The sequence below is a fragment of the Belonocnema kinseyi genome, chromosome 1 (assembly GCF_010883055.1).
Source record: "Belonocnema kinseyi isolate 2016_QV_RU_SX_M_011 chromosome 1, B_treatae_v1, whole genome shotgun sequence".
NCBI lineage: Eukaryota > Metazoa > Arthropoda > Insecta > Hymenoptera > Cynipidae > Belonocnema > Belonocnema kinseyi.
In genome coordinates this window covers 18667372-18681364 of record NC_046657.1, presented here as the reverse complement: position 1 = coordinate 18681364, position 13993 = coordinate 18667372, and the positions used below count along the sequence as shown (strand labels likewise).

General features: G+C 20.8%; 1 protein-coding gene across 1 annotated transcript in view; it reads left to right on the top strand.

The window, feature by feature from the left end:
* The window catches only part of LOC117169462 (CSC1-like protein 2), a 62540-nt gene that overhangs the window by 11523 nt on the left and 37024 nt on the right, over positions 1-13993 (top strand). Inside the window, exons 3-4 of the mRNA XM_033355858.1 lie at positions 1125-1339; positions 9902-10187. Of these exons, the coding sequence (XP_033211749.1) occupies positions 1125-1339; positions 9902-10187 (501 nt within the window). The remainder of the gene's footprint in view (positions 1-1124; positions 1340-9901; positions 10188-13993) is intronic.

The following is a 13993-nucleotide window of genomic DNA, read 5'->3' as shown; positions in this document are numbered from 1 at the left end:
TTGTTAAAGGTGAACCTATTTTAAAAACAAAACAATTCTTTGTTGAAGATTTATAATTCTAGTTGAAAATTTAACAATTTTCTTAAAAAATCATCTTTTTTTAAATAAAAATTCAACTTTCTTGTCAAAAAATTCCACTATTCTGCTGTTTCAAATTGAACTAAAATCTTTTTTTGTTTTAAGATGCAACTTTTTGGTTAAAAAATAATATTCTTTGGTTGAGGATTTGACTGTTTTTTAGAAAATTCATCAATTTTAGTTAAATTCAACTTTTAAAAAATTTAAAGTCAAAATATTTTTTAGTTAAAACTTTAAAAACAAAAGATTTTCCGTGCTTTTAGTTGAAACTTAATATTGTTTGTTGGCAATCTAACTTTTTTTTTAATTCATGAATTTTAGTGCTGAATTGAGTTTTTTTTTTAATTTAGAGATAAAATATTTTTTGGTTGAAAATGTAATTACTTTGTTAAAGGGGAACCCATTTTAAAAACAAAATACATTTTTTGTTGAAGATTCATAATTTTAGTTGAAAATTTAACAATTTTGTTAAAAAATCACCTTTTTTTTAAATAAAAATTCAACTTTCTTCTAAAAAATTCCACTATTCTTTTGTTGAAATTGAACTAAAATCTTTTTTTGTTTTAAAATGAAACTTATTATTTGAAAATTAATATTATTTGGTTGAGGATTCAGCTACTTTTTGGATGTTTCTTTTTTTTTAAATTCAACTGTTTTTCATTTAAAATCAAAATATTATTCGTATTTAATATTTAGTTTAAAAAGTTTAGAAACGAAAATACTATAAAGTAAAAATTAATCAAATGAAATTTAGACTAACATCACAGCCATTATTTATAATATTTTGTTGAAAAGTTAACCATTTTTTCTAAATCTTCATTTTTATTGAAAATTAATATTCTATGGTAGAAAAGTCATCCTTTTCGGTTAAAATAAATAAATTCAGGGAGTTTTGAAAGTTTATTTGTAGGCTTTTATTGATTAATGTCTTAACATAATTTTTAATTGTATTCATTGAGAGTTGTTAATTGGTAATTATCAATTATCAATTTATAATTGTTAATTGTTAATTGACAATTAATAATTTATACTCTATTTGATTGAAGCTTCTAGTCACACTTTTTGGCTTCCTTCGAAAAAAAGCTTGGAATTATGGAAGACTGGCTCTCCTGCACAAAACCGATAACAGGTGGATGGAATTATTTTACGGTGACAACGACAGAGATGCAGACTTAACTTGCATCGAGACTTCCGTCAATATACAGTTATCACACGTAGATCGAGGATTTCTATCATGGGTTGTCACCGCTTTCAGAGTCAAGTCAGTATTCAAATTACTATTTTTCAACCTTATATATAATCCCTTTTATTATTATTTTTTTTCTGCAAAATATAAATAAATAGAATTAGAAATTTTTATATTTTGCAGGCATTTTGTTTCGATTTCTTTTCTGTACAAAATATTTAAAAATTTCTTTTCTAATTGGTTAAAAATTATTTAAATAGCTGATAGAGGGTCATCCAAAATGTTTAATTTGCAAGCCAGAAAGACGAGCTTTCAAGAAAACAGCTGAATTTTCAACCAAATTAATAAATTTTTCACTAATTCTATGAATTTTCAAATAAGAAGTTTTTTATTTTTTTGCAAAAAAAGATTAATTCTTAACGAAAAATGTATCAGTTACATTTTTATTTAAAAAATTGTTTTGGAATCGAGAGTGAAATAATTCAAATATTCTAAATTTCAGAACCATTTCGCTATTAAATAATTCAAAATTTCAAATTAAAAGCCTTGATAGTCTGTTTTGATTTTATTAATTTTAGAATCGAAATATAAAGCAATTTCGAATTGAAAAGCTCAAAATTTTACAATTTTAAAAATGAAAGCATATTATAGCAATATTGTTTTATATTTTTTATTTTTAATTTTCAATTTAAGATCTTAAAATTGTCAAATTTTTAGTTGAAGATTGAAACAAATAAATCATTTAAAATTTTAAATAAAAAAATAAAAAATTTATTTTAAAATAAAGAAAGATGAAAAATAGACTATTTGGTTGAATTTTAGAAAGTATATTAGCAATTTAAAACTTTTTGAAATTTAAAGGGATAGAAATTCACTTCACATAATTGCAATTTTAAAGCATTTGAGTGTAAAAAAGTTTTTTTTCATTTTTAACGTTTACCATTTAAAATGACTATTTATTTCGAACATTTTTTTAGAATAATTCAGTTCATTTTTTCCTTTTCAGACAAATTTGTCTAATCAGCTTTAATTTCAACTTATAATTTTATTGTGTAATATATATTTAAAATTCTATAATTTTAGAAGCTTTGGCTTTAAAGACTACATTTAGTTTTCAATATAAAATTTTCATAATTTAGTCGTCTGGAATTTAAAATTATTCAAATGTAAATTTTTTAATTATTTAATTTTGAACGCTTTTAATTATTAAGAATACAATTTCAATTCCTTTGAATTTTTAATTAATCAATTGCCAAAATTATAATCTTAAAATATTCCATTTTTAACGTTTTAACAGTATCATGTTTTCGAAATTTTGATCTTAATTCATACCAATTTCGTGATTCTTCAAATCAAATTAAAATCGTTTAATTTTCAGTGCTTTGACTAAAAAATTATACAATTAAACTGCTTTTTCTAATTAAATTATTCAAAATCGTTCGTGTATTTTTTTTTAAATTTCAGACGCTTGCAATTCGAAATTATTAATTATTGTTTCAAATAAAAGAAATTAATTTTCAACTAAGCAGTTGTATTTTCAACAAGAAAAATTGATATTGTGCCAAAAAAGACGAATTTTGAAAAAAAAACATGGCCTTTTAACCAAATAGTTGATTTCTCTTCCGAAAAGGAGAATTTTTTAAAGAAATTATATTAATTCTCAACTAAATAGTTTAAACTCTAGATGGGATTTTAGTAAAAAATTTATTTGATTAATTTTTAGTTTATATTTTGGTCATTTCTTAAAATTTTCAAATAGAAAGTAAAGTTTTTATACTAAAAAGATCAGTTTTTAATCAAAAAATGCAGTTGTTAAATTTTCATTGAGGAGAATTAATTTTCAATTTAAAAAAACGAATTTTCGACAATATAGTTTTATTGTTTATCAGTAGTTAAATTTGTAAGCAACAAAAAAAATTCTATAAAACAGTTGAATTATCAATCCGAGTATATGAATTTTCAACAAAACAGTAATTTACAACGAATCAGTTGAATTTTCGACAAAATAGTGGAATTTTCAGTTTAAAAAATCAATTTTAATAAAAAAGGAAGCGAATTTACAACAAAAATGATTAATTTCTAAATTAAAAAATCCACTTTTCAAAAAGTAGTTACAACTTTCAAAAAAGAAGTCGAATTTTTAATCTAAAAAGATGAATTTTCAACAAAAAATGTAAGATTTGATATTTCAAGGACAAATATATTTAAAATTTTTAAAAAGTTGGATTTAACATACAACGATTAATTTTCAACCAAATACTTGGATCCTGAATTATTACAGATTAATTTCCAACGAAACAATTTTTTAACAAAAAAAATTAGTCTGCCAAAAAAGATGATTTTTCTATCAATTAAATAAATTTTCAATTAAATATTTTTTACACTGTATGTGATGTTAATACAAATTGTATTTTAGTAACTTTTAGTTTATATTTTTTCGGTTAAAAAAATTGTTAACTTAATAGTCAAATTTTTTATACTAAAAAAAACTAATGTGTAATAAAAAATGTAATTGTTAAATTTTGATTGAGAATTAATTTTCAATAAAAAAAATCTACAAAACAGTTTAATTTCATAACAAATAGTTTATTTTTCTTCCAAATTATAGAATTTTCGAACAAAAAAGACGTTTTTTTTGTAAAACAGTTTAATTTTCATCCAAAGAATCTGAATTTTCACAAAAAATTTAATTTGCAACTAATCAGTTGAATATGCAACAAAATAGTTTAATTTTCAGCTTAAAAAACATTTTTTGAAATAAGAAGAAAATAGTTTGCAACTAAAAGTCATGAATCTGTAAACAAAAAAATTAACTTTTAAGAAAGTAGTTGAAATTTAACCCAAAATTTAATTTTTCAATATAAAAATATGAATTCTTAACAAAACATGTGATGGTTGATATTTCATAAACATAATATTTTTAAACTATTTTTAAAAATATTTTTAAAAAAATTTTTTAAATAATATTTAAAAAAATTATTACATAAATTTTCAACTAAATAGTTTGAACAATAAATGTAATATTAGTCAAAATTTTCGACCTAACAGTAAAATTGTTAAAAAATTGTCTATAAAAGAGTTGAATTTTTAATCGAAGAATATGAATTTTCAACAAAATAGTTAAATTTTCAGTTAAATAAAAAAATTTTTAACAAAAAAAAATTTTCTGTTTTGGTTAAGGATACAATTTTTTTTTTAATGAAAATTAAACTATTTTCGGTTAAAAATTAAACTTTTAGGGTTGATAATTGAACATTCGTTTTTTAGTTTAGTTTAAAATTAATTCTTTTAATTGAAAATTTTTAGTTCAAAATCCATATTTCCAGGGTTTTTTTCGAAGGAGGCCGAAAAATATATATATAATTGCATTTCTAACCAATAAAATTAATTCTCTACAAAAATACAACTTTTTTACAAAACCGTGGAATTTTAAACCCAAAAAAGTTTATTTCCAACAAAACGGTTCAATTTTCAGCTTAAAAAATCATATAAAAAGAAAAAAGATACGATTTTTCAACTAAAATTATAAATCTTCAAACAAAAAAATTATCTATTAAAAAAGTAGTTAAACTTTCAAACAAGATGTTGAATTTAAAAACAAAATACATTTTTTGTTAAAGATTCATAATTCTAGTTGAAAATTTAACAATTTTGTTAAAAAATCACCTTTTTTTAAAATAAAAATTCAACTTTCTTGTCAAAAAATTCCACTATTTTGCTGTTTCAAATTGAACTAAAATCTTTTTTTGTTTTAAGATGCAACTTTTTGGTTGAAAAATAATATTCTTTGGTTGAGGATTTGACTGTTTTTTAGAAAATTCATCAATTTTAGTTAAATTCAACTTTTTTAAAATTTAAAGTCAAAATATTTTATAGTTAAGTCTTTAAAAACAAAAGATTTTCGTTGCTGAAGATTGATCATTCTAGTTGAAAATTTAACCATTTTTTTATAGAATCTTTTTTTTTTTTTGAAAATTCAACTATTCTGGAATTGAAAATTCAACAAAAATCTTGTTTTGTTTGAAAATGCAACTTTTTAGTTGAAAATTAATATTCTTTGGTTGGGGATTTAACTATTTTTTTGAAAAGTTTATCAATTTTAGTTGAATTTATTTATTTTTAAATTACTTTGTTAAAGGTGAACCTATTTTAAAAACAAAACAATTCTTTGTTGAAGATTTATAATTCTAGTTGAAAATTTAACAATTTTGTTAAAAAATCATCTTTTTTTAAAATAAAAATTCAATTTTCTTGTCAAAAAATTCCACTATTCTGCTGTTTCAAATTGAACTAAAATCTTTTTTTGTTTTAAGATGCAACTTTTTGGTTGAAAAATAATATTCTTTGGTTGAGGATTTGACTGTTTTTTAGAAAATTCATCAATTTTAGTTAAATTCAACTTTTTTAAAATTTAAAGTCAAAATATTTTATAGTTAAAACTTTAAAAACAAAAGATTTTCGGTGCTGAAGATTCATCATTCTAGTTTTTTCGAAGGAGGCCGAAAAATGTATATAATTGCATTTCTAACCAATAAAATTAATTCTCTACAAAAATACAACTTTTTTACAAAACCGTGGAATTTTAAACCCAGAAAAGTTTATTTCCAACAAAACGGTTCAATTTTCAGCTTAAAAAATCATATAAAAAGAAAAAAGATACGATTTTTCAACTAAAATTATAAATCTTCAAACAAAAAAATTATCTATTAAAAAAGTAGTTAAACTTTCAAACAAGATGTTGAATTTTTAATTTAAAAAGATGAATTTTCAATTAAAAATATAATAGTTGATATTTCAACACACAAAAATTTAATTAAAAATAAAAAACCGTTTGATTTAACCAAGAAAAACGAATTTTAAACAAAACACTTGAAACCTTTATAAAAACGGATTAATTCTCAACTATATAGTTTCATTTTTAACAACGAAAAATTTTTTTTTTCTCCAAAAAAGACAAAATTTTCAATCAAATACATATATTTTCTACCAAATAGTTGATTTTTATACAAAAAAGGACAAATTTTTAACAAATTACATCAATTTTCAACTGAATAGTTTGAACTATGGATGTGATATTAGTCAGAATTTTATTTTAGTTGTTAAATTTCGATTGAGGAGAATTAATTTTTAATGAAAAATTAATTTTTCACAAAACAGTTTAAATTTGTACCAAATAGTTTAATTTCCTGTAAAATTATGAAATTGGCAAGCCAAACTGATGAATTCTCTATAAAATAATTAAATTTTCACATCGAGAATACGAATTTTTAACAAAATATTTAAATTTTCAGTTTAAAAAAATATATAATTAAAACTTTCCTGTTTTGTTGAAAATTCGTCTTTTTGGGTTGAAAATTGAACTATTTTGTTCAACATTCGTTTTTTATTTAAGTTTAAAATTAATTTTGTTGGAAAATTAATCTTCTTGTATAAAAATTCGTCTTTTTATTTTTAAATTAATCTCTTTGGAAAAAATTTTAAACTTTGTTTGGCTGGAATATCAACTATTACATTTTTTGTTAAGAAGTCATCTTTTTATTGAAAATTATACTTCTTGGGAGGAAAATTTAACTGTCTTTTAAAAAAATCTTTCTTTTTGTTTGGACATTTAACTATTGTAAATCTTAGTACTTTTGGTTGAATTTTAATTTTTTGAAATTAAAAATTCGTCTGTTTACTTAAATTGATTGTAATTTAATTATAAATTGATCTTCTTTTATTTCAAAATTCAACTACTATTTGGTTAAAAATTTAACGGGTTTTGGTTGGAATTTATTATTATTTGCTTGAAAATTTGATGGTTTAAAATTTATCTTTGTAGATAGAAAATTCAAGTATTTCTTTGAAATTTGTTAAAAATTCGCCATTTTGATTGCAAATTCGTTTTTCCCCTTTGTTAGCAATTTTATTTTTTAACTAAAAATTTAACGATTCCACTTTTTATTGTCAATTTATCTTGTTTGGTTGAAAATTCAACTGTTTGGTTACAAATTTAACTGCTTTTGGTTAAAGCTGAATATTTTTTGTTTGAAAATTCGCCACTTTGGTTGAAAATTCGTTTGTTTTTTTTGTTAAGAATTTTATTTTGAACTGAAAATTTATCTTGGTCGGTTGAAAATTTAACTATTTGCTTAAAAATTCATCTTCGTAGGTACAAAATTGAAGTATTTGTTTTAGAATCATATTATTTGGTGGAAATGTTAATTATTTTATTGGAAAGTATATTACTTGGTTGCAAGTTCATGTAGTTTGTTTAAAAATTCACCATTTTGGTTGAAAATTATTTTTTTTTAATTAAATTCTTTTAATGAAAATTTAACTTTTATTTTTTATTGTAATTTTGTCATTTTTATTTAAAAATTCAACAATTTGGTTGAAAATGCAACGGTTTTTGGTTGAAATTTATTCTACTTTGTTAACGAATTTGACTAGTTGGTTAAAATTGTAACTTTATCGGTAGAGCATTCAAGTATTTGTTTGAAAATTCCAATTTTTTTTAGAATATTAATCTACCTTGTTGAAAATTAAACAATTTTGTTGAATTCTTTTTTTTTCGAAAATTAAACTATGTTCTTAAACATTTGTCTATTTTGACAGAAAATTCGTCCTTTTGGATTGAAAATTCTTATTTTTTTATCAATTGAATTTTGATATGGTTAATATTATTTTATTTTTACGCCCGGGAAATGAAAGGGGTTTTCCTCTGCCAATTCTTATTTTTTTGGTGAAAATTCCACTACTTGGTTAAAAATTCATGAAGTAAGTCAACATTTTTTTACTTTACAAATTTTTAATTTAAAATTGTTATTTTAAACTAGTTGAAAATTTAAGAATATTCAGATTTTAACGTAAACTATTTTCAACTTAAATATAACTTCATAATAATATATTCTTAATTCAAGGATTTTATTAACTTAAAAATATTGTTTCAGTCTAAAATATTTAATTTGTAACCCATTCAATTTGAAATTTGAAATTAAACAAAAATTATTGAATATTTAGCAATATTTGAATTTTTATTCAAGACAAGTAAATTGAAACCAAATATTTAAAAATAGAGCATCTTTAACTGGATTGTCTGGCATAGAAAATCTGGATTCGTTAAAATTTGGAAGAGCACTTGAACTTTGAACGTTACAATTTTAATTGTTTTATTTGAAAAATGCTTAATTTGTAAGTGAAATTTTTAAATTTTTACGTATAATTTACAAATGAACATTTGTAGAAAAAATTTGAGTAATTTTAAGAGATATTTAGGAGTTTGAAAAAGATAAAAAATGATCATGCAAATTTTAGAAAGTTTTCTTAAAATCTTCTATAATCTTTTTTTAAAATTTTGTGTAAATATTTGAAAAACTTTTTAAATTCTCTTAAATTAATTTTTCAAAATGAAAAATTATTTTTAATTTTCCTATGAATCTTAAGAATATGTTGTATTCTTTTGAAGCCGTTCACAATTTTTGAAAAGAATCTCATTTTTTGTTTAAAATCTGCGAAAATCTACATTTTTGTTTCATTTTAGGCTATTATTTAAAGTTTTATATTAAGTTTGAATCTTTTCAAAACTTCTACGTATCTCTTAAAATTACTTAAATTTCGCTTCCAATAATAAATGTTCGATTTTTATTTTTACATCCAAATTGTAAAAAAATCTTCTGAAATTTGAAGGATTTTCTGAAAGTTTTAGAAAAAATTCAATTCATTTTGATAGATATTTAGAAGTTCTGAAAAAATTTCCAAAATTAAAATTTAAAACTAATTTAAAAGGAATTATATATTTCTCAAGATTTTGAAATAAAATTTTAAAGCTCTCTAAGGATGTTTAAACTATTTCAAAATAAAATAATTCAATTTCTAATTTAAGAAGTGTTCAGTTAAAATTTCTTTAATTTTTCAATATTTGATGTTTCGAGCTTAAAATGCCTTAAAATTATATAATTTTGAAAATTATAAAGTTCATTGATTGATTTTTTAATTTAGAGCATTGAAAATAATAACGTGGATTTATATTTTTTTTTATGTGGAAAAATGTTAGTACCTTCAATTTCATAAGCCTAAATTATTGATAATTTCAATACAAAATTTCTAAATTAAAAACTTTTAAATGTAAATTTTAAAAGTTCAAAATTTAGCAGTTCCACTTTGACCGGGAATTTATTTCGTCGATTAAAACGGTCACCCTGTGAAAATTAAATTTTTTTCCTGAAAATTTAACTTCCATTTTCTTTTGTAAATGTATACTCAATAATTGAAAATTCAACTGTATGGTTGAAAATTTAACTGTTTTAGTTGAAGTTTATTCTTTTTTGTTTAAAAGTTTGACTCCTTGGTTAAAAGATTATTTTTGTAGGTAAAAAATTGAAGTATTTGTTTAAAAATTCCACAATTTCGTAAAAAATGTAACCATATTTTGAAAATTTAATTATTTTCTTGAAAATTCATTCTTTTAGATGACAAATTAATTTTTTATGGTAGAAAAGTCATCTTCTTTGATTGAAATAAATAAATAAAATGATTCAAATGCTGGTCTTTGAGTATTAAGTTTCAGGAAGAAGGGAAAAATTAGAGAATTTTGAAAGTGAAGTTTCTATGCCACCCTTTTATTTTATAGATAATCTATTTTTTTTTTTAATTTAGGGACGACGAGCTTATGAAGCGAGCAGGACCGGATGGCTTTCTCTACATTTGTTTCGAACGTTATTTAATCATCCTGACAAGCCTGATGACGTTGGTCGCACTTTGCATAATTCTGCCGATTAATTTATCCGGGGATAATTTGCAAGGAGGCAAGGCTTCTTTCAGTCACACGACTTTATCGAATATCAATCCGAAGGAAGAAAATGGCAAAATTTGGGTCCATTCGATGCTCATTCTCTGCTATCTTCCCATTGGTGGAATCATTCTTCGAAGATTCATGAAACAGGTACAAATTCAAGAAACTTTACAATAAGAAAATCTTGCTATTTTCTGTTCAAAGATTTCTTTTAATGTGAATTGTCAACGAAATAGTTTAATTTTTAATTATAGAAAACAAAATTTACAACCAAATAATTGAATATACGACTAGAAAAATTATAGTTTTTAACCGAAAATGGAATATCAACATTTTGTTTAAACAAAATCATTATTAACCAAATATAAGAGATTTAAACTAAAACAATAAATCATCGATTGAAATAGTTGAATTTTCAAAACAAAACAAAAAAGTTACATTTTCAAACAAAGTGAGAAATTTTTAACTGAAATGATGAACCTTTAACTAGAATGATTGAATTTTTGACCAAAAAGATTAATTTTATACCAAGGAGATTAATTTTTACCAAAAAAGATGAATTTTAAACTAAAAAAGTTAATTTTTTAACAAAAAATTAAATAACTAAGTCTTTAGTTAAAAAGTAAATGCACAACCAAAGAGATCCATTTTTAACTGAAATTGTGGAATATTCAACTAGAATAATAGTTGCATTTTTCGTTTAAAAAAAAACATTATTTGAAAAAAAAAAACGAAAAAATCAAAAGAAAAAATAAGTTTTAAATAAAAAAGCTCATTTTTCAGCCAAAGAAATGATTTTTTTTCACCAAAACAGTACATCTTCAACAAAAAAAAATTAAGTTTCAACAGCAGAGTTTAAATTTAAACTAAATAATTGTATTTTCAAACAAAAAGATGAGTTAAAAAAAGGATAAATATTTAACGGGAATAGTTACATTTTTTAAAGTAAAGAAGAATTTTAAAGCAAGAAAATTAACTTTCAAAGAAAAATATAACAAAATACGAGAATTTTCAATTGAAAAATACCAATTTTTATATAAATTGTTGAAATTTTGAACTGGAAAAAATCAATTCCCAACTTAAAAATGGAATAGTTAAATTTTCATTTGAAAAAATTAATTAAAAACAAAAATTTAAATAAAATAGAACAATTTTCAAAGAAAATTATGAAGTCTCAAATAAAATAATTAATCTGCAACTTGAATAGTTGATTTATTAACCAAAATGACAACAAGAAGATTAATTTCCAAATAAAAAGATTAATTCTCTACCAAAAAAATACAATTTTTCGACGAAATCAATGAATTTTGAACAAACAAAAAAATAATTTTCAATCCAAAATGAAATAGTAATATTTTTAGTTAAAAAATTTAATTTTAAACCGAATATTTGAGTTTTTAACTAAAACCATGAATCTTAAACTGAAATAGTTGAATTTTCAGACAAAAAAATGAATTTGACTGAAAAAGATAAATTGTCAACAAAAACTTCAATAATTAAATTTTAAGATAAAAAAATTAATATTTAACCAAACAGGTGAATTTCCAATTATAATGTGATAAATTTTAAACTAAAATTATAAATTTTTAATGAAATAGTTTCATTTTAAATAAGAAACATCAATTTTTAACTAAAATTATCAATCGTTAACTAGTATAATTGGATTTTTAGCTAAAAAGATTAATCTTTAACCAAGAAGATAATTTTTCAATCAAAAATTTAATAATCAAATTTTTTATTAAAAATGAATGTTGAACCAAACAGTCGAATTTTTTACTAAAATGATGAATTTCTAAACAAGAAAATTATTTTTAAAATAAAAAGCTTAGTTTTCTACCAAGAAACATAATTTTTCGATGAAATCAATGAAGTTTTGACCAAATAGTTTAATTTTTATATAAAAAAGACAAATTTACAACCGAATAATTGAATTTCGGACAAATAAAATTCAACCCAAAATTACATAGTAATAATTTTATTTTAAAAAAAATTAATTTTAAACCAAGCATTAGAGTTTTCAACTAAAACCATTATTCTTCAACTGAAATAGTTGAATTTTCAAACAAAAAACTTAATTTGACTGAAAAAGATAAATTATCAACAAAAACTTCAATAATTAAATTTTAAAATAAAAAAACTAATATTTAACCAAGCAGGTGATTTTTCAATTAGAATGCGATAAATTTTAAACTAAAATTATAAATTTTTAGTGAAATAGTTTCATTTTAAATAAGAAACATCAATTTTTAACTAAAATTATCAATCGTTAACTAGTATAATTGGATTTTTAACTAAAAAGATTAATCTTTAACCAAGAAGATAATTTTGAATCAAAAATTGAATAATTAGATTTTTTATTAAAAAACTAATGTTGAACCAAAGAGATGAATTTTTAACTAAAATTATGGGATATTGAAATGGAAAAGTAGTTAAATTTTCAATTACAAAGAAGAAAATTATTTTCACCCAAAAAAACAAGTTTTGAATAAAACAGCCTATTTTTCAAACAAAGGAATGAATTTTTAAGCAAAGAAATGAATCTTCGACAACAACAAAAATTAATTTTGACAAAAGTTTAACTTTCAACTAAATAATTGTATTTCCAATCTCAAAATGAATTTTAAAATATATATTTAACTGGAATACTTACATTTTTAACAATAAAGAGAAATTTTAAATAAGAATATTAAACTTCAAAGAAAACCATTGTTGAATTTTGAACTAGGAAAATTCAATTTTCAAATAAAAATGGAATAGTTAAATTTTTATTTTCAAAAAAAAAAAAAAAAACGGATTTTCACAGAAAAGAAAAAACAGGATTTTCAACCAAATAGTTAAATTTTCAACTAAAGTGATGCATTTTCAAATAGAATAATTAAATTTTAAACTAAAAAGATGAATTTTTAAACAAGAAAATCATTTTTAAAATAAAAAGCTTAGTTTTCTACCAAGAAACACAACTTTTCGATGAAATCAATTAAGTTTTAACCAAATAGTTTAATTTTTATATAAAAAAGACAAATTTACAACCGAATAATTGAACTTTGGACAAAAAAATAAAACAAAAAAATTCAACCCTAAATGACATAGTAATAGTTTTATTAAAAAAAATTAATTTTAAACCAAACATTAGAGTTTTCAACTAAAACAATGAATCTTCAACTGAAATAGTTGAATTTTCAAACAAAAAACTTAACTTGACTAAGAAATATGAATTATCAACAAAAACTCAAATAATTAAATTTTAAGATAAAAAAAATAATATTTAACCAAACAGGTGATTTTTGAATTAGTATGTGATAAATTTTAAACTAAAATTATAAATTTTCAGTGAAATAGTTTCAATTAAAATAAGAAAAATCAATTTTTAACTAAAATTCTAAATCTTTAACCTTTAATCTTTTAAAAGTAGTTCAATTTTTAGTAAAAAAAAATTATTTTCACCCAAAAAATACTTAAAGAAAAAACAATTAAATATTAAATAAACAAGTTAAATATTTTTTTTATCTTAAAATTTAATTATTTAAGTTTTTGTTGATAATTTATATTAACCAAAGAAAGAAGGGTTTTGCAACAAAATGGTTAAATTTTCAACCAAAGTGATGATTTTTCAAATAGAATAATTAAATTATTAACCAAAAAGATTAATTTCTAAAGATGAAAATTAGCTTTCAAATAAAAAGATTTATTTTCTACCAAAAAATACAATTTTTCAACTAAATATATGAATTTTTGACGAAAAAGTTGAATTTTTAACTTAAAAATAATAACTTTTAATTGAAAATAAAATATTAACATTTTTAGTTAAAAAAATTAATTTTTCAGCAAAAAGAAGAGCTTTCAACTAAAAACCAAAAAAAACATAAATTTTCAACAAGAATTTAAACAATTAAATTTTAAGTTTAAAAAATTAATGTTAAACCAAACATATTAATTTTCAACTAGTACTTCGGAAT